This window comes from Oncorhynchus gorbuscha, linkage group LG01 (genome assembly GCF_021184085.1).
Source record: "Oncorhynchus gorbuscha isolate QuinsamMale2020 ecotype Even-year linkage group LG01, OgorEven_v1.0, whole genome shotgun sequence".
In the NCBI taxonomy this organism is placed as follows: Eukaryota; Metazoa; Chordata; class Actinopteri; order Salmoniformes; family Salmonidae; genus Oncorhynchus; species Oncorhynchus gorbuscha.
The window spans coordinates 71,261,102-71,287,719 of record NC_060173.1 but is presented as its reverse complement, the minus strand read 5'-3'; the positions used below and the strand labels follow the sequence as shown (position 1 = coordinate 71,287,719).

At 41.7% G+C, this 26,618-nt stretch overlaps 1 protein-coding gene across 4 annotated transcripts in view; it reads left to right on the top strand.

The window, feature by feature from the left end:
* LOC124041573 (E3 ubiquitin-protein ligase MYCBP2-like) overlaps positions 1 to 26,618 on the top strand; it is a 233,183-nt gene that overhangs the window by 73,332 nt on the left and 133,233 nt on the right. For 2 of the 4 annotated variants that reach the window (XM_046359315.1, XM_046359308.1), the window contains exons 13-23: positions 1,665 to 1,829; positions 2,202 to 2,360; positions 2,587 to 2,791; positions 4,491 to 4,636; positions 10,081 to 10,203; positions 17,730 to 17,849; positions 21,832 to 21,913; positions 22,063 to 22,180; positions 22,568 to 22,772; positions 23,148 to 23,301; positions 24,194 to 24,366. In XM_046359315.1, the coding sequence (XP_046215271.1) occupies positions 1,665 to 1,829; positions 2,202 to 2,360; positions 2,587 to 2,791; positions 4,491 to 4,636; positions 10,081 to 10,203; positions 17,730 to 17,849; positions 21,832 to 21,913; positions 22,063 to 22,180; positions 22,568 to 22,772; positions 23,148 to 23,301; positions 24,194 to 24,366 (1,650 nt within the window). Of the gene's footprint in view, positions 1 to 1,664; positions 1,830 to 2,201; positions 2,361 to 2,586; positions 2,792 to 4,490; positions 4,637 to 10,080; positions 10,231 to 17,729; positions 17,850 to 21,831; positions 21,914 to 22,062; positions 22,181 to 22,567; positions 22,773 to 23,147; positions 23,302 to 24,193; positions 24,367 to 26,618 lie in introns of those variants that run through there. The other 2 variants (XM_046359324.1, XM_046359332.1) reach the window with 2 other exon arrangements.

The window sequence follows — 26,618 nt, the reverse complement described above, 5'->3', positions numbered from 1 at the left end:
TCCACCCATTTCAAGGCTGCGTTGAAACAATGACTGGTAAATGATCCAAGACCAGCTCAGTTCAATTCCTACCGTTGTGACAGTGAGTCATCATAATGCTGCATCAAATGTACATGATCTTAGGGGCATTGGCAAACAATGTAAGTGATTTAGTTTATGTTCCCCTAATTGCACCGAATACATCTGCTTATCCTACAGCTACTGTAAGCAGTAATCATCAGCCTATAAACCAGAGTTACACTGTTAGCACTAAGGCAGTGTGCAATCGTAGGAAGCCCATTCCCTGGTGGGAAGCTGCTATAGACCACCAAGTGCTAACAGTCAGTATCTGGATAATATGTGTGTGATGCTTGATAATGTTCAGTTGAAGTCGGAAGTTTACATTCACCTTAGCCAAACACATTTCAATTTAGTTTAAAAAAAAAACTATTTCTGACATTGTTTAACTTGGGTCAAACATTTCACAAGCTTCCCACAATAAATTGGGTGAGTAATCTCAAATCTCAAATATATTTTGATTTGTTTAACACTTTATGTTACTACATGTGTCCATATGTGTTGTTTCATAGTTTTGATGTCTTAACTTATTCTACAATGTTAAAAATAGTACAAATCTAGAAAAACCCTTGAATGAGTAGGTGTTCTAAAACTTTTGACCGGTAGTGTACAAACACACTTTTACTCTCATTATAAGGTGATGCTCTGTTCTTTATTTTACTCGTATTATTATATATCCTGATGGCAAGTCACTTTACCCTGCCTTCATGTGCATATCTACCACAAATACCTCTTACCCCTACACATTGATCTGGTACTCAATAGGCCACAGAAGCTTCCACACAAAACCTCTAGATGCTGTTTTCCATTGTGCCCTTTGATTAATTACTGGTGCTAATTGTAGAACTCACCATTTGTGTATTGTTTCAAAAGGTAGCTTGGTTTATTTACAAAGCTCTCCTGCACAAACACTCGTGAAGGTTCAAAACAATCGACAAGAGCACAATATTGGATAGTGCAAGAGGTTCCAAGGGTGGCTTTAGAGCTGCTTTTGGTTTTTATCTTCCACAAATGTGGAAAGTGTTGCTGGGAGGGTCAGGCTTGAATGCCTGTTGGCCTTTAGGGATTTTAAAACATTAGTGGGGATGTTAGTGGAAGATTAATTTTTTTATGATCATGTTTTGTAATTGAGTCTTTTAGTAGTTGTGTGTTTGTATTGAGCAGGGTTCATTTGAAAAAGAGGCTTGGGCTCAACATGACACCCTGTTAAAATAAAGGTTAATAAAAGTCCCCGTACACAGCACCATCCTGGTATATTTTATTCCTCTTGTGTTACTATTTGTTTTGTTGGTAAGGGCTCGTAAGCAAGCATTTCACGGGGAAGTCAACACCCCTTGTATTCGGTTATGGGACAAATACATTTTTAAAAATTATATTTGACACCTACACAGACGAGAACACACATGGATGAGAACAGACATTGCTTTCACACACACACACACAACAAGAAAAATAACATTGTGTGTCTTTTGGTAAGGATGACAGTCTTCAATGAGATAAGCACAGTATTCAGAATAAATTCCAACTATCACATAGTTATCTACCACTTCACCAGTGTTGTCTTTTGCATGGAGACATCTGTTTTATCTCTACGGTCTACTCTCCAGCCAAAAGCCGGCGCCAACCGAAGCCCTACAAGCCCAAGAAGATGATGAAGCTGGAGACCAAGACGGCGGTAAACACAGCCTGCAACAACGGCAGCAGCGGCATAGTCACCAAAGATGGAGAGCTCTACATGTTCGGCAAGGACGCCATCTACAGCGACAGCACCTGTGAGTGGGGTAGAGACGGGAACAGGTTTATTTTGGGTTGCGTTGGTTAGTGCAAATGTTCACAATTGTTAATGTGCGTTGGTGATGCTGATGCGCTTGAGTGGGAAAGATGAGATTTGTCTGGGTAGTGTTCATTCGTGCAAATGTTCACAAATGGAAAAATATTAGGCTGACATATTACAATGTGGCTATCAAAGACAGCTTTATAAAAGCCTTGTTGGTTTGATAATGGTCTTTTATAGCCTGGAAATTCAGTCTGAATTCTGCTCCGTTAAGTGGAACGTAGCATGATTGAGTTGGGATTAGGCTAGGTCTTTTACAGTAGCAGTACAGTAGCAATGTGTTCTGCTGTCTCTCTTGTGCCCCTTCCAGGCCAGGTGTCAGACCTGAAGGGTCACATTGTAACCCAGGTAGCCATGGGGAAGGCCCACACCTGTGTCCTGACTAAGAGTGGAGAGGTCTGGACGTTTGGGGTCAACAACAAGGGCCAGTGTGGCCGAGAAACAGGGGCCATGAACCAGGCAGGGAAAGGTAACCTGCATGATGGAACCACATACACTATGCACATGCATACACAGATGCACGCACAAGCACACAAAATACCACCCAATGTAAACATACTTTACTATACCATATGCACACATCAACACAGACCAAAACATTTGGGGCATGTATATTTTCTGTATTTTACATGTATCACCCATGTGTGAAAAACGCACTTTAAATATAATAAACATATCTTCTCTACACCATGTAGCATTTGGCATTGAGAGCATGGCGACCGCCATGGATGAGGACCTGGAGGATGAGCTGGAGGAGAAGGAGGAGAAGAGCATGATGTGCCAGTCGGGCATGCACAAGTGGAAGCTGGACCAGTGCATGGTGTGCACTGTGTGTGGAGACTGCACCGGATACGGAGCTGGCTGTGTCAGCAGCGGACGGCCCGACAGAGTACCCGGAGGGTAATGCTGGGCATAAACTACATGACTTCTAAAATCTTAACAACTTGGACATGCTCACTTTTCCGGATGTCACACATCTTTCATTCCGTCTATCCCAGGTTTCTCGGTTGTTGTAGGAAGAAAATGCAAACAGTGTGCTACTATTATTATGTGCAGAGACGGAGGCGCAGAATATGGATATGATTTTATAGAATTATATTTTTTTGTGTCATGGAACGACGCAGCTGCGTTCTCTCCACAGCTCCGCCAACCTGTCCTCCATAACCTCGGTCCACACGTGCTGTTGCTTTCCTCTTCGTCATCATTGTTTTAGTCTCACATGCTGAGAGCTCACTGGCAATTGGCAAGCCTTTCCCAATCCCGTCATAACTCAGCTTATACTACAAGATGCACAACCAAAATGTATGACACTGTCAGTCATCGGACAAGGGTCTGGAGAATGAAACGGCTGCGTGTCCTTGACTCACTCAAGCTATGCAAGTCCCGGCATACTGATCCTAGCAAAAGCTAATAGGATTTCACCCGGAACATGAAAATTAGTATGGGAAAACTTGATGAAGAGGGAGATATACGCACTCACGCACTCACTCACTCACTCACTCACTCGCCACTTGAGAACACACACCATTCGCTAGTTGCGGTATCTTTGTTAAGAGAACGTACATTTGTTTGGGTCTAAGTTAGGGCTGACCCCATTTAGTCGACTGGTTGATTGTTTGGTCGATAGACTGTTGGTCAACCGAGATTCACTGGTGCGACACTCTGAGGGCCAAGCATATTTTATACAATGTTGCAAGTTTGCTAGCAGGAGTTTCGGGCCAGACCAAGTTAATACAATAGATGATGCAATGTTTCAAGTTTCTTGCAGACAGGCCATGCAATGTCATTATTAGGATATTTGTTTTTAGCAGTATATTTTCTATCTGCGGGCTGCTATGTTTTTATTTGTTGGCTTTATGTATTGAGGCTATTTTTACATATTGGCAATGGCAATGGAAGTTACTTTTAGATTTGTAACAATTTCATTTAGATAGAATTTTGATTAATTACATGACATTGATGTTGAGATATGAAGACGTTATTAAAAATTGAATTAAACTGTTCCATGAAATTGTGCATATGAAAACCATAACTGGCAGTAGAAGTGGTAGGGTAACTTGGCACTCCAAATGGAAAAGGTTGACGACTGCTGGTGTAGTCTATTACTGGCAACTTCAGGAGCATAATGGCAGAATCTGTGGTCAGCAGCAGGGGGATGAGGGTCGGGAACAGGTTCTTCTGGTTAGGCTATCTCTGGCTCCCTCTAGTAATTTGTCTTAATTTTTTATCGCAGTGCTTAAAGCATCAGACAAGCTCAGTAGTCTATATATAGTTGATTTTATTCATAGTGTCTAAAAATGGGAAAATACACGTTTGAATATTTCAACCAATATTTTATTTTTTGTTGGGACAGCCCTAGTCTAAGTTAGTGGTCAAGTCTATTTGCTATTTCTAGTGCTCAGTGATCTGTCTTTACTAAGCAGTATTGCAGAGTCAGAATGCTGATCAGATGCACTAATATTTGTTTCTCTATGTGTTTGTATGATTTTGTTTGTCTTGTGTCTTTGTGGATGTCTGAGTTTGCTTGTGTTTATTTTGATGTTTGTCTCTGTATGTGTGTGTGTAATTTGTTGTGTGTGTATCTCTCTCTCCCTCTCAGTATCTGTGGCTGTGGTTCGGGGGAGTCTGGCTGCTCAGCATGTGGCTGCTGTAAGGCCTGCGCCAGGGAGCTGGATGGACAGGAGGCCAGACAGAGGGGCATCTTTGATGCTGTCAAGGACATGATACCACTAGACTTACTACTAGGTATAACACGCAATAACAATAACAGTTGCTCAATATACACCACATGACCAAAAGTATGTGAACACCTGTTCATCGAAAATCGTATTCCAAAGTCTTGGGCATTAATATGGAATTGGTCCCCCCTTTGCAGCTAGAACAGCCTTCACTCTTCCGGGAACGCTTTCCACTAGATGTTAGGACATTGCTGCAGGAACTTGCTTCCATTGAGCCACAACCATTAGTGAGGTCGGGCACTGATGTTGGGGGATTATGCCTGGCTCGCAGTCGGCGTTCCAATTTATCCACTGATCTCTGGAAGCACAGAATCGTCTAGAATGTCATTGTATGCTGTAGCATTAAGATTTCCCTTCACTGGAACTAAGGGGCCTAGCTCGAACCATGAAACTGTCCCTGACCATTATTCCTCTTCCACCAAACCTTACAGTTGGCATTATGCATTGGGGCAGGTAGTGTTCTCCTGGCATAGCAGAATCCACTAATTTGTAGAGGTGTCCACATACATTTGTATATGTAGTCTATCTGCATGTTCCGGTTTGATGTATTTATTTGCAAACAGTCATGACCCACAAGGCATCAATGTTGTCTGCTTCTTTTATTTATCTTTTGTCTGTCATTCCATGTCAGCACATTGCTTAAACATTGCTACATATCTCACACAGTGTTTTCCCTAGACCAGGAGTGGGTTAGTTAAAAAACATGTAGTCGGTTGCTTAGTTCATAGACTATATATATTTTTTATTGATTGATAATATAGGTCTAAATCCAGGTAGGAAGTGGTAGAAAGTTATAAAGAAATTTCTTCCATCGCAATATTTTCAATTGAGCTATTAGCAGCGCTATTTAGCAAATTTGGTTGATTTTGTGGTGTCAAAACAGTGAGCTTATTAATATTCTTCATCAAAAGTATGGGCAAAATGGAAATATTGACTATAAAAAAGATTGGAATGTTCTCGTCATATAATTGCTACATTTGTATCCAAGATGTCGTAGCAGTGTGTCTGTCTTTGTCTTATCCTGTTTAAATAGTTTTTTGTTGTTGTCGTATATACTTATTTTAATCTCACTTTCTATCTACAACCGAAATATACTTTCCTGCAACCCGCCTCACCCAATGTGGTACGGATCTGCTATTTTTATTCCTTATAACTGGAAACTTCATCAGGAGCTAGCCAGCTAACTAGCTACTAGTGATCAGTTGTTGTTAGCCATGGCTAGCGGCCTTCACCTTTAGCTCGGACACCTGTCAGCTTTAGCTTGGACAATACCTGCCAGTCTGCACACGATATCAAACCAGAGCATATCGAACTGCTTCTCCCTACCACATCGCCAGATTCCTGCCACAAGCTCTGGGCCATTACACCGGATCATCGCTGCTAGCTAGCTGCAACCGAGTGGCTACTGTTAGCTAACGCCTCTGTCCCGAAGCAAGCACTAGTTAGATTTAAGCTAGGCCCATATACCAGCTAATTCTTGGGTACAATACCTCTTTTGCCAATTGGCCTGGACCATTTGTTGTCGACGGAGCCCCGCCGATCCATCACGACTGGCCTGCCGACGTAATTGTCCGATGTGGTTTCAACTGGTTTTTCTGTTGCGGTGCTGCCGAAGACCCATCCGCCATCCCCGGCCCGCTGGCTTTCTGAACGCTGTCTCCTGCTCGCCTATCGTAGTAGCGACTGCTGAACTGCTCCCTGACACCCCTATTGCTGCTCATTAGACCCTATGATCACTCGGCTACACAGCTGATGCCTACTGGACTGTTCACTAACGCGGTACCTATTTTGGTTTATCTGTCGGCCTCAGCCTCAGGCCCAAATGACACGCTCTGTCCATTCATTGCCATTTTCCCGTTGTTGTCTTAGCTCTCCTGATCAACACCTGTGATTGCTTTATGCCGGTCTCTAATGTCAATATTCCTTGTCTACCGCTCTCTCCGTTAGTTCTCATTGTTTTATTTCACTGTAGAACCCACTGTCCCGCTCAACATGCCTTAGATAGCTCTTTTGTCCCACCCACGACACATGCGGAGACCTCACCTGGCTTAACTGGTGTCCCCAGAGATGCAACCTCTCTCATTGTCACTCAGCGCCTAGGTTTACCTCCACTGTACTCACATCCTACCATACCCATGTCTGTACCTTATGCCTTGAATCTATTCCACCACACCCAGAAGTCTGCTCCTTTTATTCTCTATTGCCAACGCACTAGACGACCAGTTCTTAGAGACTTTCGCCGTACCCTTATCCTACTCCTCCTCTGTTCCTCTGGTAATGTAGAGGTTAATCCAGGCCCTGTAGCCCCCAGTACCACACCTATTCCCCAGGCGCTCTCATTTTATGATTTCTGTAACCGTAAAAGTCTTGATTTCATGCATGTTAACATCAGAAGCCTCCTCCCTAAGTTTGTTTTATTCACTGCTTTAGCACACTCCGCCAACCCTGGTTTCCTAGCCCTGCCTGAATCCTGGCTTAGGAAGGCCATGAAAAATTATTACATTTTCCATCCCCAACTACAACATTTTCCGTCAAGATATAACTGCCAAATGGGGCGGAGTTGCAATGTACTACAGAGAGAGCCTGCAGAGTTATGTCATACTCGCCAGGTCTGTGCCCAAACAGTAAGAGCTTCTACTTTTAAAAATCCACCTTTCCAGAAACAAGTCTCACTGTTGCCGCATATTATATACCCCCCTCAGCCCCCAGCTGTGCCCTGGACACCATATGTGAATTGATTGCCACCCATTTATCTTCAGAGTTCATACTGTTAGGTGACCTAAACGGGGATATCCTTAACACACCGGCCATCCTACAATCTAAGCTAGATGCCCTCAATCTCACACAAATTATCAAGGAACCTACCAGGTACAACCCTAAATCCGGAAACACGGGCACCCTCATATCATCCTGACCAATTTTCCCTCTAAATACATCTCTGCTTTCTTCAACCAAGATCTCAGTGATCACTGCCTCATTGCCTGCACCCGTAACCCGTCCGCGGTCAAATGACCACCCATCACCACTGTCAAACGCTCCCTAAAACACTTCAGCGAGCAGGCCTTTCTAATCGACCTGGCCTGGGCATCCAACTACCTCATCCTGTCAGTAGAGGATGTCTGGTTGCTCTTTAAAAGTGCTTTCCTCACCATCTTAAATAAGCATGCCCCATTCAAAAAATGTAGAAGTAAGAACTTATACAGCCCTTGGTTCACTCTAGACTTGACTGCCCTTTACCAGTACAAAAACATCCTGTGTTGTACTGCATTAGCATCGAATATTCCCGTGATATGCAACTTTTCAGGGAAGTTAGGAACCAATATACACAGTCAGTTAGGAAAGCTAAGGCTAGCTTTTTCAAACAGAAATTTGGGGCTGCCCACTGCACTGAGGATAGGAAACATTGTCACCACCAATTAATCTACGATAGTTGGTTATTTCAATAAGCATTTTTCTACGTCTGCTCATGCTTTCCACCTTGCTTCCCCTACCCCAGCCAACAGCTCTGCACCCCCCACAGCAACTTGCCCAAGCCCCCTCCGCTTCTCCTTCACCCAATTCTAGATAGCTGATGTTCTGAAAGAGCTGTAAAATCTGGACCCCTACAAATCAGCTGGGCTAGACAATCTGGACGCTCTCTTTCTAAAATTATCCGCTGCAATTGTTGCAACCCCTATTACTAGCCTGTTCAACCTCTCTTTCGTATCGTCTGAGATCCCTAAATATTGGAAAGCTGCTGCGGTCATCCCCTTCTTCAAAGCGGGAGACACTCTTGACCCAAACTGTTAGACTCATGTCAATTCTGCCCTTCGAAAGCCAAGTGATCAAGCAGATCACTGACTGTTTCAATCCCACCGTACCTTCTCTGCTATCCAATCTGGTTTCTGAGCTGGTCATGGGTGCACCTCAGCCCCGCTCAAGGTCCTAAACGATATCATAACCCCCATCGATAAAATAGAGTACTGTTCAGCTGTCTTCATTGACCTGGCCAAGGCTTTCGACAATCAACGCATTCTTATCGGCAGACTCAATTGCCTTGGTTTCTCAAATGACTGCCTCGACTGGTTCACCAACTACTTCTCAGACAGAGTTCAGTGTGTCAAATCGGAAGGCCTTTTCTCCAGACCTCTGGCAATCTCTATGGGGGTGCCACAGGGTTCAAATCTCGGACTGATTACGTTCTCTGTATATATTAATGATGTCGCTCTTGCTGCTGGTGATTATCTGATCCACCTCTACGCAGACGACACCATTCTGTATACTTCTGCCCCTTCTTTGGACACTGTTAACTGACCTCCATATGAGCTTCAATGTCATTACAACACTCCTTCCGTGGCCTCCAACTGCTCTTAAATGCTAGTAAAACGAATTGCATGCTCTTCAACCAATCGCTGCCCGCACCCGCCCGCCTGACTAGCATTACCACCCTGGACAGCTATGACTTAGAATATGTGAACAACTACAAATACCTAGGTGTCTGGTTAGACTGTAAACTCTCCTTCCATACTCACATTAAGCATCTCCAAAATTACATCTAGAATCGGCTTCCTATTTCGCAACAAAGCCTCCTTCACTTATGCTGCTAAACATACCCTCGTAAAACTGACCATCCTACCGATCCTCGACCTCTGCGATGTCATTTACGAAATAGCCTCCAACACTCTACTCAGCAAATTGGATGCAGTTGATCACAGTGCCATCCGTTTTGTCACCAAAGTCCCATATTCTACCCACCACTGCGACCTGTATGCTCTCGTTGGCTGGCCCTTGCTTCATATTCGTCGCCAAACCCACTGGCTCCAGGTCAGCTATAAGTCTCTGCTAGGTAAAGCCTTGCCTAATCTCAGCTCACTGGTCATCATTGCAATACCCACCCGTAGCATGCACTCCAGCAGGTATATTTCACTGGTCATCCCCAAAGCCAACTCCTCCTTCCCTTCCAGTGTTCTGCTGCCAATGACTGGAACGAATTGCAAAAATCATTGAAGCTGGAGACTCATATCTCCCTCACTAACTTTAAGTTTCAGCTGTCAGAGCAGTTCACCGATCGCTGCACCTGTACACAGCACATCTGTAAATAGCCCACCCAACCTACCTCATCCCCATATTTATTTTTTGCTCTTTTGCACCAAAGTATCTCTACCGGTACATCATCTGCACATCTATCACTCCAGTGTTAATGCTAAATTGAAGTTATTTCTGGGAGGATTTTAACTGGACCAGGTGCCTTTCTATTAGGAGGAATGCCACACTGAATTAGTCATGTGAAAAAATAGTGAGAAATTGGGATTTGTTAAGATTTTGAGTCTATTGAAACAGTAAAATAACCTCATATCAGTTTCAAGGCAAATGTACAGACGCATCGCTTTTCCATGTCTCCTCCCACCATCATTGATCCATGTTATGTGTTGTCTCCTCCACCTGGTTCTCTCTTTGGTGTGTGTGTTTCAGCTGTGCCTGTCCCTTCCCAACCAGGAGTCAACATCCAGGAGCACATCCAGGAGCACATCCAGATCCGGCAGGAGGAGAAACGCCAGCGGATCAACCGCCGACACCGGCTGGAGGAGGGACAAGGTTTGGGCTAGGAGGGGTTAGCGGAAGGTGTGTGTTTGTGTGTGTGTTTTTTTTTGTTTGGAGAGCAGAAAATGCAGAGGATCAAATATTGAGCATGGGTACAGTGGTGGGTGTGGGTTTGAATGTCGGCAGGTAAGGGTTTGGTGGTTGAGGGTGTGTGTGTTGATTCGGGGACTGACCTGATTGGTATGATAGCTGTGTGGGGCTATGAAGAATACGGGCAGGGGAAGACAGTGGAATGGTTATCTAAACTCACTCCTTCTTCTATTTTCAATAGACCATTCAGTCTGACCCTGTTTCCCATATTTTGTTATTGAGCCTTTGTGAACCACTTTTTGAGCTGAAAGATGATGGCCAGAGCTTACCCATGATGTTGCGCAACGATTTAAGTCAATAAGTCAATGTTTTAGTCAAAGTATCATATATTTGGGCTTGAAGTGACAAATCCAAACGGCCCACTTAGTGCAAATACGTGTGAATGCGGTGTCTTTTCCTATGATATGACACGAAAATCATTATATTTAGAGGCCCCGGTGCACAACTGATGCACAACTGAGCAAGAGGACAAGTACATTAGTCTCTAGTTTGGGAAACACACGCCTCAAGTCCTCAACTGACAGCTTCATTAAATAGTACCCGCAAAACACCAGTCTCAGCGTCAACAGTGAAGAGGTGACTCCGGGATGCTGGCCTTCTAGGCAGTGGTTTCTATATGTGGCAAAGTTTTCTCTAAATCAATGCTTGTGACAAATCCAGCTCCAGAACCAGCCATGAAGCCAGCTGGCTCGTCTTTTGAATAGGCTGTATATAAATAAAAAAATGCAACACAAATAAGGTTAGCAAGATAGCTTCATTGCATTCGGAAAGTATTCATACCCGTAGTCCTTTTCCACATTTTGTTACGTGTTTAATGTTTTCCTAATCAATCTACACGCAATACCCCATAATGACAAAGTGAAAACAGGTTTTTACTTATATACATAAGTATTCAGACCCTTTGTATGAGACTCAAAAGTGAGCTCAAGTGCATCCTGTTTCTATTGATCATCCTTGAGATGTTTCTACTACTTGATTGGAGTCCACCTTTGGTAAATTCAATTGATTTGTCATGATTTGGAAAGGCATGTCTGTCTATATAAGGTCCCACAGTTGACAGTAGAGGTTGACCAATTATGATTTTTCAACGCCCATACCGGTTATTGGAGGACCAAAAAAAGCCGATACCAATTAATCAGCCTATATATGTGTTCATTCAGTATTGTTGTAATTGTCAATATTAGAAATATGTGTGTGTGTATATATATATATATACACACACACACACACACACACACACACACACACACACACACACACACACACACACACACACACACACACACACACACACACACACACACACACACACACACACACACACACACACACACACACACACACACACACACACACACACACACACACACACACACACATTTCTAATATTGACAATTACAACAATACTGAATGAACAATTTTAATTTTAAATTCATATAATTAAAATGGTCAATTTAGTCTCAAATAAATATTGAAACATGTTCAATTTGGTTTAAATAATGCAAAAACGCAATGTTTGAGAAGAAAGTAAAACTGCAATATGTGCCATGTAAAAAAGCTAACGTTTAAGTTCCTTGCTCAGAACATATGAAAGCTGGTGGTTCCTTTAAACATGAGTCTACAATATTCCCAGTTAAGTTTTAGGGTGTGGTTATTATAGGGATTATAGGACTATTTCTCTCTCTACCATTTGTATTTCATATACCTTTGACTATTGGATTTTCTTATAAGCACATAGTATTGCCAGCCTAATCCCGGGAGTTGATAGGCATGAAGTCATGAACAGCTCTGTGCACCAGTCGGCCTGCTGTGTATACCCTGACTCTGCTTGCACTGAGAAGTGAGAGAGAAGTGACAAATATACTTGTGTATTGATTTTAAAGGCATTGATGTTCATGGTTAGGTACATTGGTGCAACGATTGTGCTTTTTTCGCGAATGCGCTTTTGTTAAATCATTACCCTTTTGGCGAGGTTGAAGTAGGCTGTGATTCGATGATAAATTAACAGGCAATACATTAATTATATGCAACGCAGGACATAAATTCATTAAAAATCCTGTAATGTGATTTTCTGGATTATTTTTTCTCATTTTGTCTGTCATAGTTGAAGTGTACCTATGATGAAAATTACAGGCCTCATCTTTTTAAGTGGGAGAACTTGCACAATTGGTGGCTGACTAAATACTTTTTTGCCAAACTGTACACGATATAAACAAAAATGTGCATTGTCATTATGGGGTGTTGTGTGTAGATTGATAGGGGGGGGTATAACAATTTAAGACATTTCAGAATAAGGTAGTAAATGTAACAAAATGTGGAAAAAGTCAAGGTGTCTGAATACTTCCCAAATGTAGATACGGTTAGCATGCTAGTTAGCTACGCTGACACCTGTCAGTGCCCTATTTGTTGATGTTATCAACGCCACATAGAATTTCCCACACCCAATTCGTGAATATGTACAAGATGCCTTCATCATTCTTTGGAGTTGGAACCTAAATGTGCATTTCCTCTCTAGGACAGCTCCTTTAAATGTGATTGCAACAATGCAATTGCTACAAAAAATATATTTTAAATTAATGATATGCAGTGTATAGCCATTATATTTGTTATATATGCATCATTTGTCTAACCTCATCAGAATTGAAAATATAAGCTTTTTCTACTCGTTTGTAAACGATGCAATTGTAAACAAACACTGTATAGCTTCAAAACATGTTTAGGACTATAATTTTGATCTCAGGAATGGTCAGTCCATGCATCCATAGCTCTGTCTATGAATTGGACAGTGGTTACATTTCTCTAGCCCCATCCTCCAGCTGTTTACTGAAACAGTGGGGTGGTGACAGTTTTGCAATTTTTTGATCTGCCCCTTTTAATTAAAGTCCCGTTCTAAATAAGTTTCCTCTCTCTGGGGCATCTCTGGTGCAGAGAATAAGAAACAATTGGGAGTCTATGTTAATTCTTCTACTGCTTTGGCACTAGAGTCCTTGGATGGCGACACTACTTTTGTTGAAGAAAAATCTATATCACAGTCCAACTCGATTGAACAACTCTTTAAGCAGCAGAGTAGATTTCCTACCGTGGCCATCGACTGATACAGCAGAATTAGATGCATGTGAAACAGCAGGCGTTGTCAAAGTGCCTAGCCTCAAACAACAAGCAGACTATTATGGGATAGAATAGAGAGGAGAGAAGAGAAGTGACGGCTAGACTTCCGACACCAATTGCGCCTATTTTATGTTATCCTAGACATTGATCTGTGCAGGCTTTCAAATTAGTATTTATAGTAACAAATTAAATAATTCAGTATTTTTATTTTATCTGAACAGGGCACATTTTAAAATATCCTTCATGGATAATAACTAATTGGTATAAATAGATTGTGTCTGTTCCCTGTGGTTATATTTGGAAGCAACAAATTAAATAATAATTCAGTATTTTTATTTTATCTGAACAGGGCACATTTTAAAATATCCTTCATGGATAATAACTAATTGGTATAAATAGATTGTGTCTGTTCCCTGTGGTTATATTTGGAAGCAACAAATTAAATGTAATGTAAATGTAAATGCAATATGCTCCACCATTTCGTGGTTGTTAAAATTCTAGTAGTTCTCCTAATTTTAGTTTGACAAAACAAGCAATCTATAGTGTAGATAATCATTGCATCATCTAAAACCCTGTGAAATACTGTATATTTTCAGTAACTAAATATTTTGTATTTTCAGCTGTTTGAAGCTGGTGTACAAAACCAAAACTAAAAGACGCAAAAACTACCTGTAACTGGAAAAAAAAAACTGGAAAAAAAAGTTACACATTGCAGCTTTAAGATGTTGAAGAGGGAAATACAGATGGAAGATGTAAAAGAGAATCATCCCTCTATTCTTAATCAGGATTAATAATATGTCAAACTGGTTTACCCATTCAGATAATTCTATGCTAAGATCTTTCCCTCTTTTATCCTAATTTCTCCCCCTCAATTGATGGTTCTGAGGTTGAGAGCAAGGGAATGTCTAGGTATTGACTTTGGATAGAAAAAATACTAACGGAGGATGGATTTTCTGAAGCATGTCACTCAAGATTGAATTGTACTACACCGATTCCGACACTCGTCGGATGCGGCAGGGCTTGCAAACTATTACAGATTACAAAGGGAAGCACAGCCGCGAGCTGCCCAGTGACATGAGCTGAATTACTTCTATGCTCGCTTCGAGGCAAGCAACACTGGAGCACTAATCACGGTTGCCAGGTGCACTGTGTTTCCTCCGACACATTGGTGCGGCTGGCTTCCGGGTTGGATGCGTGCTGTGTTAAGAAGCAGTGCAGCTTTGCTTGATTGTGTATCGGAGGACGCATGACTTTCAACCTTCGTCTCTCCCGAGCCTGTACGGGAGTTGTAGCGATGAGACAAGATAGTAGCTACTAAACAATTGGATCCCACGAAATTGGGGAGAAAAAGGGGTAAAAAAATAAATTAAAAAAATACAAGACTAAACTCTCCTTCCAGACTCACATTAAACATATCCAATCCAAAATTAAATCTATAATCGGCTTCCTATTTCGCAAACAAAGCATCCTTCACTGATACTGCCAAACATACCCTCGTAAAACTGACCATCCTACCGATCCTCGACTTCGGCGATGTAATTTACAAAATAGCCTCCAACACTCTACTCACAAATTGGATGCAGTCTATCACAGTGCCATCCGTTTTGTCACCAAAGCCCCATATACTACCCACCACTGCGACCTGTACTCTCTCGTTGGCTAGCCCGCGCTTCATACTCGTCGCCAAACCTACTGGCTCCAGGTCCTCTACAAGTGTCTGCTAGTTAAAGCCCCACCTTATCTCAGCTCACTGGTCACCATGGCTGCACGCGCTCATGCAGGTATATCTCACTGGTCACCCCCAAAGCCAATTCTTCCTTTGGTCTCCTCTCCTTTGAGTTCTCTGCTGCCAATGACTGGAATGAACTCCAAAAATCACTAAAGCTGGAGACTCTCTTACCACTTGCTTTAAGCACCAGCTGTCAGAGCAGCTCTCAGATAACAGCACCTGTACATAGTTCATCTGTAAATAGCCCTTCCAATCTACCTCATCCCCATACTGTATTTAAAAAAACTTGCACATTCATCTTGTGCACATTCCACCATTCCAGTGTTTAATTGCTATATTATAACTACTTTGCCAACATGGCCTATTTATTGCTTTACCTCTCTTATTCTACCTCATTTGCACATGTTGTATATAGATTTTTATACTGTATGTTTGTTTATACCATGTGTAACTCTGTTTTTCTATGTGTCGAACTGCTTTGCTTTATCTTGGCCAGGTTGCAGTTGCAAATGAGAACTTGTTCTCAAATAGCCTACCTGGTTAAATCAAATATTTTTTTAAATATCTAAAAGACGGAACGTGTCTCCTTCTTGAGCAGTATGACGGCTGCGTGGTCCCATGGTGTTAATACTTGCGTACTATTGTTTGTACAGATGAACGTGGTACCTTCAGGGGTTTGGAAATTGCTCCCAAGGATGAACCAGACTTGTGGAGGTCTACAATCTTTTTCAATGTTTTTCTGAGGTCTTGTCTGATTTCTTTTGATTTTCCCGTGATGTCAAGCAAAGAGACACTGAGTTTGAAGGTAGGCCTTGAAACACATCCACAGGTATCCCCCAATTGACTCAAATGTTGTCAATTAGCCTATCGTAAGCTTCTAAAGCCATGACATAATTTTCTGGAATTTTCCAAGCTGTTTAAAGGCCCAGTCAACTTAGTGTATGTAAACTTCTGACCCGCTGGAATTGTGATACAGTGAATTATAAGTGAAATAATCTGTCTGAAAACAATTGTTGGAAAAATGACTTGTGTCATGCACAAAGTAGATGTCCTAACCGACTTGCCAAAACGATAGTTTTTTAACAAGACATTTGTTGAGTGGCTGAAAAACTAGTGTTAATGACTTCAACCTAAGTGTATGTAAACTTCCGACTTCAACTGTATTGCTTCAATTACATTGACACCTGTGCCCCCGCACATTGAGACTGTACTGGTACCCCTTGTATCGGTACCCCCTGTATATAGCCTCGCTATTGTTATTTACAGCTGCTCTTTAATTATTTGTTTTTCTCTGACTTTCTTTTAGTTTTTTTCATAACTGGATTGTTGGTTAAGGCTTGTAAGTAAGCATTTCACTGTAAGGTTTACAGCTGTTCGGAGCATGTGACAAATAAAATTGGATTTGATGTACATATTACCTCAATTACCTCTACTAACCTGTGCCCCCACACATTGATTCTGTACCGGTACCCCCTGTATATAGCCTCCACATTGACTCTGTACCGGTACCCCCTGTATATAGCCTCCACATTGACTCTGTACCGGTACCTCCTGTATATAGCCTCCACATTGACTGTACCGGTACCCCCTGTATATAGCCTCCACATTGACTCTGTACCGTGACACCCTATATATAGTCTCCACATTGACTCTGTACCGGTAACCCCTGTATATAGTCTCCACATTGACTCTGTACCGGTAACCCCTGTATATAGTCTCCACATTGACTCTGTACCGGTAACCCCTGTATATAGTCTCCACATTGACTCTGTACCAGTAACCCCTGTGTATAGCCTCCACATTGACTCTGTACCGGTACACCCTGTATATAGTCTCCACATTGACTCTGTACCGGTAACCCCTGTATATAGCCTCACTACTGTTATTTACAACTGCTGTTTAATTATTTTTTGTTTTTATTTTTTAATAATCTACTTTTTACTGAAAACTGCTTTGTTGGTTAAGGGCTTCTACAGATGTTGTTTTGGCACGTGACAAATAACATTTGATTAAATTTGATTTTGAAGGTCAAATATAGGATATTATGCTACTATATAGGTAATTATGCTACTATATAGGTAAAGCATCAAGGGGAGATGGGGGGTGTTCTTGTACCCCTATTTTGCACTCTCTTGAAACTAAAGTAACGTTACTTTCAACTTCTAGACAGAACAGGTATGACAGTATTTTCAGAACTAAGTAAATGCAGCTGGAAAGAACTGGACTAAGCCCTGGATTCTGTTGCTGTGTAGTTAGGTGTCACAAGCACCTACAAGTGATACACCACATTGAAATTGAACATGGAGCAATCTTAACAACCCCCAAAGTCCTGCCCATTTTGAGATTTTTTTACCTTTTTTACCTTTTCACATGCTTTCATTGCCTTTTCTTCCTTATTTCCCTTTTTTTCTCGGAATCACTTGCTCATTTCAGCTTCCCCAGGACTGTCAGTTTTCCGGTCCTGAGACACCCATCTCTGAAGCTGCCAATCGAGTTCTCTCCCTCTTTTTTAACCCCTACCCCCTCTGTCTCTCTCCTGCCTGCTCCATCCTTCCCTCTCTCCACCTGACTGACGGCCTGTTCACCTTTGCAGACGGGAGCAGCGAGCGAGAGGAGAAGGACGCCAGTAAGATCACCACTTACCCCCCGGGGGCGGTGCTTTTCGACTGCGAGATGACAGCTGTGCAGGTTAGCTGCGGCCTCCACCATTCAGGTAGGTCCCCTGGCCACTTCCTGTCATTCACTTCTTGCTTCTTTGATCTCTTTTTCGGTTGTGTTTGATCTCAAGAGGAAGACTGTTTGTGTTGATGAGTGTCTTCTGGCCACATATCAAATAGCCACAGGTCATAAAGGTATTTCAACTCTCCACCACTACCAGTATTTACTCTACTTTAGACACCCCTCTTCCTCTCCACCACTACCAGTACAGTGGGGCAAAAAAGTATTTAGTCAGCCACCAATTGTGCAAGTTCTGCCACTTAAAAAGATGAGAGGCCTGTAATTTTCATCATAGGTACACTTCAACTATGACAGACAAAATTAGAAAATAAATCTAGAAAATCACATTGTAGGATTTTTAATTTATTTGCAAATTATGGTGGAAAATAAGTATTTGGTCACCTACAAACAAGCAAGATTTCTGGCTCTCACAGACCTATAACTTCTTTAAGAGGCGCCTCTGTCCTCCACTCGTTACCTGTATTAATGGCACCTGTTTGAACTTGTTATCCAGTATAAAAGACACCTGTCCACAACCTCAAACAGTCACACTCCAAACTCCACTATGGCCAAGACCAAAGAGCTGTCAAAGGACACCAGAAACAAAATTGTAGACCTGCACCAAGCTGGGAAGACTGCATCTGCAATAGGTAAGCAGCTTAGTCTGAAGAAATCAATTGTGGGAGCAATTATTAGGAAATGGAAGACCACTGATAATCTCCCTCGATTTGGGGCTCCACGCAAGATCTCACCCCGTGGGGTCAAAATGATCACAAGAACGGTGAGCAAAAATCCCAGAACCATACGGGGGACCTAGTGAATGACCTACAGAGAGCTGGGACCAAAGTAACAAAGCCTACCATCAGTAACACACTACGCCGCCAGGGACTCAAATCCTGCAGTGCCAGACATGTCCCCCTGCTTAAGCCAGTACATGTCCAGGCCCGTCTGAAGTTTGCTAGAGAGCATTTGGATGATCCAGAAGAAGATTGGGAGAATGTCATATGGTCACATGAAACCAAAATCTAACTTTTTGGTAAAAACTCAACTCGTCATGTTTGGAGGACAAAGAATGCTGAGTTGAATCCAAAGAACACCATACCTACTGTGAAGCATGGGGGTGGAAACATCATGCTTTGGGGCTGTTTTTCTGCAAAGGGACCAGGACGACTGATCCATGTAAAGGAAAGAATAAATGGGGCCATGTATCGTGACATTTTGAGTGAAAAACTCCTTCCGTCAGCAAGGGCATTGAAGATGAAACATGGCTGGGTCTTTCAGCATGACAATGATCCCAACACACCGCCCGGGCAATGAAGGAGTGGCTTCATAAGAAGCATTTCAAGGTCCTGGAGTGGCCTAGCCAGTCTCCAGATCTCAACCCCATAGAAAATCTTTGGAGGGAGTTGAAAGTCCATGTTGCCCAGCAACAGCCCCAAAACATCACTGCTCTAGAGGAGATCTGCATGGAGGAATGGGCCAAAATACCTGCAACAGTGTGTGAAGAACTTGTCAAGACTTACAGAAAGAGTTTGACCTCTGCCATTGCCAACAAAGAGTATATAGCAAAGTATTGAGAAACTTTTGTTATTGACCAAATACTTATTTTCCACCATTTGCACCATTTGCCATTTAATTAATTAAAAATCCTACAATGTGATTTTCTAGATTTTTTCCCCCTCATTTTGTGTGGTCATAGTTGAAGTGTACCTATGATGACAATTACAGGCCTCTCATCTTCATAAGTGGGAGAACTTGCACAATTGGTGGCTGACTAAATGCTTTTTTGCATTTTTTTGCACTCTCCTCCAATACCAGTATATATATACTCCACTTTAGACACCCCTGCTCCTCTCTACCACTACCAGTTTATCTACTCCACTTTAGACACCCCTCCTCTCCACCTCTACCTTTATATATACTCCACTTTATTTTCCCCTCCTCTCCAATCCTTACATCTTATGGTTCGATAGGAAGACGAAGTGATTGATTATTAAGCCTTCTGTCACCCTTAAGGTGACCTGACTTCAACCCCCCCTTGATGTCTAGTCCAAAGCTCTCCACCCGTATCACCTATTGCACTCCTGTGACTCCCTCCCGTCCACCATCACATTCCACAGCCGCTCTGTCTTTCCACAGAGAACCATTAACTTCTGACATAAAAACCAGTCTCTTCCTCTTCTTTATATTCTATACTTACAACAATGAATCCAACACTAGCCACTGAATAGCTCTGAATGCACCATCAGCATGCATTTCAACTAACCACTTTTGGACCAAACTAGTGCTCTTAATTCATCCTGCTATCGACAGCAGATGACCTGTATTCGTAATATAGCTAACTTAGCTAGCTAATATACATTTGGAGAAAACGTGTTATATCAACTGGCTAGCTTGCTTTAGCAGCATTTTTATTGGTGCTCAATGAGACGGAGCTAGCTAACCAGCAAGCAAACAATGAAACAGATTCAAAATATACTCCAGCAAAAGGCTCTGCATTTTAGAACTCAGTCGCAAGTCAGCGTTGGCGCTCATGTTAAGAATTTGATCTCACCTTGCGGTTAATACAATTCTCTTTTACGTTTTACTTTGTAAAAAGAAGCTGTTACAAGGACTGTTTTATTTACTGTAGCTCTATGACTAATTGAATAAGGGATATGAAACATTCAATTTGTTGCGGTAAGCCTAAACTATACCTGAACTAATTTCACACATAAGAGTTAGGCCTCATATTATTCACAATAGGCTATCAGTTGTCAAATTGTACATGAAGACATGGTCGCATCCTGTAATTGACGGATGCATGGAATAGAGCATCACTTTATCAAATCCTCCTTCAGAGTCACAAGCAGTTAAACATTTTGACTTCTATATAGTATCAGAAAGAGCATATTCTGCAGGTTCTATGACACTTACGTTTGTCAAATAACTCTCAAAGTTCAAGAGGTGTAGCTGTATTTCCAAATGTCACTTAAAAAAAAATAACCATACTGTCCATGCATTCAGCACATTACAACTTGCAGGGGCAGCATTGCTCTGGCTTCTAAGCAAAAACTAGTAACAATCAAATTAAAATAGGCTATTCTGTCGTCAATTGATGAATGGCGATAGAAACCAGATATAAATTGATTATGGTGCATGTGACTTCAATGAACTGAATGATGAGTGATTGATTGAATTTAGAACACTAACTATTTTGTTATGAAAATGTATGTAATTTCCCCTCAGTCAAATCAGAAACAGAGTACAACATACAATGTTTGTAGTTCACTATGTCAATCCTAACCAAACGAATGGCCACACTGACAGCATTGCAAATGCTGCAGAATTTAGATGAGTTTGAGTCGGATGGAAGATTGGATATAAGAGTCTTCATCTGATTCATATGTTGACTTCGAGCCTCTGCGTCCGATGCCTGAGCCTCACCGAAAAAAACAGAACGGAGCCAACTGATCAATAAGTCTGTTTTATATTGTATCTTGTCATTAATATATTTATGCAATGTATCTTTTATAATTCATGCACAGGTGCTTTTGTTTAGTAATACTGCAAATCATTTCACCTGTCACCTGGCTGGTTCTATTATTTGATCATCTTTTTAGTTTCTACTTTGTCTAAAGAAGCTGTAACTAGAACCAGATGGATTATCTTGGCGAAGGAGAAATGCCCACTAAAACGAATGTAATCAAATTTGATGAAAAAATAATTTGTGCGTATGGAAAATGTCTGGGATCTTTTATTTCAGCACATGGAACCAACACTTTACATGTTTGCGTTTATTTTTGTATATTTCTACATACAATTAATCATCATAGTTTATTCACTATCAAGCATGGTTGCCTATGTTTGGGCACCTTCAGGTTGATAGGCATCTGAATATGCTGAATGTACTCAACACATTGCGATAAGTGATATTATGTGGTATTTAATATGTAATGACATTATGAAATGTTTTTTTCTCTGGTGCTGTCCTGTAGTGGTGCTGTTGGAGAATGGGGATGTCTATACATTTGGCTACGGTCAGCATGGCCAGCTTGGACACGGAGATGTCAACTCTAGGTAACCACTGACACGCATGCACACAAATGATTAGTAAACAGACGATAAAGAGATACATTTAATCTATAATGCAGTACAATCATTTAGTCCCCTTGATGTTTGGGGGTAAAGGCTGTCCATGAAGCTGGGTTTTAACTCTCTCTGTGTAGGGGATCTCCCACACTGGTGCAGGCTCTCCCAGGTCCGAGTGTCCAGGTGACAGCTGGTAGTAACCACACGGCAGTGCTCCTCATGGGCGGACAGGTCTTCACCTTCGGCAGCTTCTCGGTACGCCATGCAACTTTATGCCCCTACGGGTTCAATGTCTTTTACACAGATTGTTTTCCTGATTAACTAGAATCATTGAATTGTATCTAACCCCAAACCAGAATCCCAAATGTTCCTTATTGACCTTGTTGTAATGGTAAAATCTTCACAATGTTACATTGTCTATTGCTGGAATTTTTATTGAATGCATAGAGATGAATATTGTATCATATTTGAAATGTGGGGGACCACATAATAAGGATACTGACTTCTCTTGTCTGATCATGGTTGTTTTACCTACTTTTGTTGAATGCAGTGATTTGTAAGTCATTCTAAATAAGACTGACATGACAAAATTACTAAAATGACTGAAACGTATGGACTGAAATTAAATAAATGTCTCTGCAGAAAGGGCAGCTGGGTCGGCCAATCCTGGACATGCCCTACTGGAACGCCAAGCCCTCCCCCATGCCCAACATTGGTGTCAAGTACGGCCGCAAGGCCACCTGGATTGGGGCCAGCGGCGACCAGACCTTCCTGAGAATAGACGAGGCCCTGATCAACTCACACGTCCTGGCTACCTCCGAGATCTTTGCTAGCAAAGACATCATCGGTAAGTTGCAAGCCTTCTGCTCTAAGGTCCTAACCTTAACCTGAGATCAGGACTCACGTTAATAAAGCGTCTAAAATTAGTAATGTTGATCTAGAAGTGTAGATCTTAATGGATTATATTACATGGACAGGTGGGACCTGATCCTAGAATAGCGCTGCTACTCTGAGATGCTTGGTGAATACAGGCCCTGAGCAAACTTTCATGCAAAACTTCCATTGACATAAATGTATGATTCCCATGCAAGCTAGGATTGGTCCTTCACTCAAAACCTCTGTGGAAATGTCTTATGAAGATATTTCACAAAATATGATATATTTAGGTGCACGAAAATAGTGCATTAGCCTGAACCTTTTTTCTTTTGTGTCCGACGACCAGGCTTAGTCCCCACCTCTGTATCGGAGCCCCCTCCCTTTAAATGCCTGCTCATCAACAAGCTAGATGGCAGCTGCCGCACCTTCAACGACTCCGAGCAGGAGGACCTGCAGGGCTTCGGCCTCTGTCTCGACCCCGTCTACAACGTCATCTGGAGGTCAGACTCAATTTATTTGAATCTTTATCACACTTTCTCTCGCAAGCTCCGTCTCCCTCCCTCTTTCCCCATCTGAGTTTAGCTGCGTCTTTGTAGCAAACCCTATTCTCCATATAGTGCACTATTACCGTTTTCACACTACCGAGCTGAAATGCATAATTGCTGTAAAGGACAATGGGAAAATAAAAAGTAGAGCCAGATCAGTACGGTTAGGGTCGGCCCTATAGTGTGAATCTAGCATGAACTATATTGGGAGTAAGGTGTCCCTGCTTAATCTCCTTTAAATGTGACAGACAGGAATTTTAAAAACTCATAAGCGCTTTCTCCCTCTGTAAAGAAGAGTACTGGAGGAAGTATCAGTGAGAGGTAGTTTGTTCTTTGATTAAAAAATACAAGAATAATTGATCAGGGTCTTATTTTTCAACGTTTAACACTTTAACAAAGATAATTGTAGAGCTGGGCTTTAGGATGATGGAGGCCACTGTGTTCTTGGGGACCTTAAATGCTGCAGAAATGTTTGTACCTTTCCCCCGATATGTGCCTCAACACAATCCTGTCTCGGAGCTCTACGTATGATAAATGGAAACAGGATGCATCTGAGCTCAATTTCAAGTCTGATAGCAAAGGCTCTGAATACTTATGTAAATACATTTTTTTTATTTGCAAAAATATATATAAAACCTGTTTTTACTTTGTCATTATTGGGTATTGTGTGTAGATTGACGAGTAATATGTTCTATTCAATCAATTTTAGAATAAGGCTGTAATGTAACAAAATGTGAAAAAAGGGAAGGGGTCTGAATACTTTCCCAATGCACTAACTTTCTTTTACCTCGCATCCTATAATACCCTCTATTTGACCTTTCAACTCTTCCCTGTCTCTCACCTGTAGGTTTCAGCCGGGGTCAAAGGAGATGTGTTGCTACAACGCAGTTATAGCAGATGGCCGTGTGCCATCGGCCACGGACCTAGAGACCCGCTGCAGCATCCTCAGCCCTGAGCTGGCACTGCCCGATGGAGCCCATGCACGGACCACCCGCTCCCACGGAGCCCTGCACATATTAGGTATAACCACAATGATAATATTAATATTATGGACCTGTTTCTGCTGGTATTTAATGTGGAATCGTATGGTAGCAAGTACAGGGTCATATTCACTAGGAACGAAACGGAAGCAGTTTGGCTGAAACGGGGAGGGACTACCTGAACTTGTCCAATAAGGTTATCTTTTTTTGTTTTCCGTTGCAAAATTAATTATTACGATTTGCTATGGTGTGCACTAATGAATATGATCCAGATTAAGCAAGCCCTGATTAAGCAGATGATCCATAGCAATTTAGTTAACCCGTATTTTAGCCACGTTGGCTAGGAATTACAGTCGGCTATTTGATTCATACTCTGTTAATATTTTACTTCAGTTAGACAAACCTGTAAATACCATAGGTTATCATCCCATCTGGCAGTGCCTGTTTTTACTGCATCAAATCGATGTAAATAAGCTAGCTAAGACAGCCAGCTAGATCGTTAGGCTATTCAAATGTTCAAATCAAATTTAATTTGTCACATTGCCTGTAATCCATGGCTTCTGATTGGGATTAGGGCTGTGGCGGTCACAAAATTTTGTCAGCCCAGTGATTGTCGGTATCACGGTAATTGACCGTTAATTAACATAAACACATTCAGCATCTCCTGGCTTCCACACATAGCCTACAAGCCACTGATGCAGAACTTTGGAACATCTACATTTTAAAAAGTAGAATCAAGCCATGTAATATAGCCTACAAATAAATCCATTATTTTAGACAAGTCTAAAGAAGCATGATATTAAGATAATGTCGTCTATTTCATAAGAACTCAAAGCGTACTCTGAGTTGTCCTCATGTTAGGTCCTGATAATTCCGTGGCATTAGTTTATAGTATGAAGAATACAATTGAACAAAGCTGAATAAAATGGAAAGGATATTTCCTCCAAACGATTTGAGGGCGTGCCACACGGCCATTGTGTTGAGCGCAGGGTTGCACATTTTGGGGAATATTCAGAGGTGGAATCTTTCTGTGGGAATTAATAGTAATATATGGGATTTAACGGGAATATATGCAAATGAATATTAATACCATATAAATGTAGATGTTTTTTGCATTGGAAATATTTATCATATGTAGACAGAAACATGAACCTTTCACCTTATCATAAGAAAATAATTGCAAATGATTAAATCCTTCCAATATAAAAAATAAATAATAATTTAGTTACGAATTTAACTTTAATTTGAGTTGACTCTTCACATGAGATGATTTCATTGAACAACCAAAGGGAATATTTAATGATCCCCAATGATCCATCGCATCTCCCAAAAACGTTTTCAACATACATTTCAACATACATAAAATGATAGTCTAGAAACTAAAGCTTTAGTTGTCTTTCTCCCAGGCTTCCATGTCTCCTCCCTGGACCTTAATGTCCACGTCTTGAACATCAGGCTCTGAGACCTCATCTTCACTGTCACTTTCCAACCTTGTTGAGGATGGCTTGTTGTCAGGCGCAAAAAGCCTCAATTTGCCTGGATGGCCACCAATTTTTCAACCTTTGTATTGCTCAGCCTGTTGCATGCTTTGGTGTGTGTGTTCCCAAACAAGGACCAGTTGCTCTCTGAGGCGGCTAATGTTGGTAGGATTTGGAGGATGATGGATGCAACGGCAAAGAGCCTCAGATCCACAAAGTCCCTTCCACCAGGTGGTTGATGAGATATGTTGGCACGACTGCCATATTGCATCTTATTTCCAAAGCCTTTGCTTGGAAATGTACTTCGCCAGACTGCCAAGAACCTTGCCCTCATCCAGGCCAAGGTGGCGAGACACGGTAGTGATGACATCATAGGCCTTGTTGATCTCTGCACCAGACAGGATGCTCTTGCCAGGATTCTTGGGGTCCAACATGTACGCTGCGGCTTGTATGGACTTCAGGCAGTGGTCTTCAAGCTTTTTGATGTATTTCAGAATTGCAGTTTCCTCTGCACGGTGCAACAGTGAAGTGAGCAGGGCAGTAAGGATTTATTCTCTCTCCTCTGCAAGCAGAGTCTGAACATCAGACAGGATGGCATTGTCTCCCTCAATCCGTGCAATGGCTACTGCTTTAGGTTTCAAGAGTTTCAGGAAATTTACCAGAAAGTTTCCGACCCTTTGCAATCCTGGTTGAGTGGTTAACAAAGAAATAGGTATTCCTACATTCTTCATTTAGAGTTAATAATGTACATTTAGTTCTACAAATGTTGGGCTATATGTTTTGATTTCTAATGCATTGTAAGGCTGCATGATGC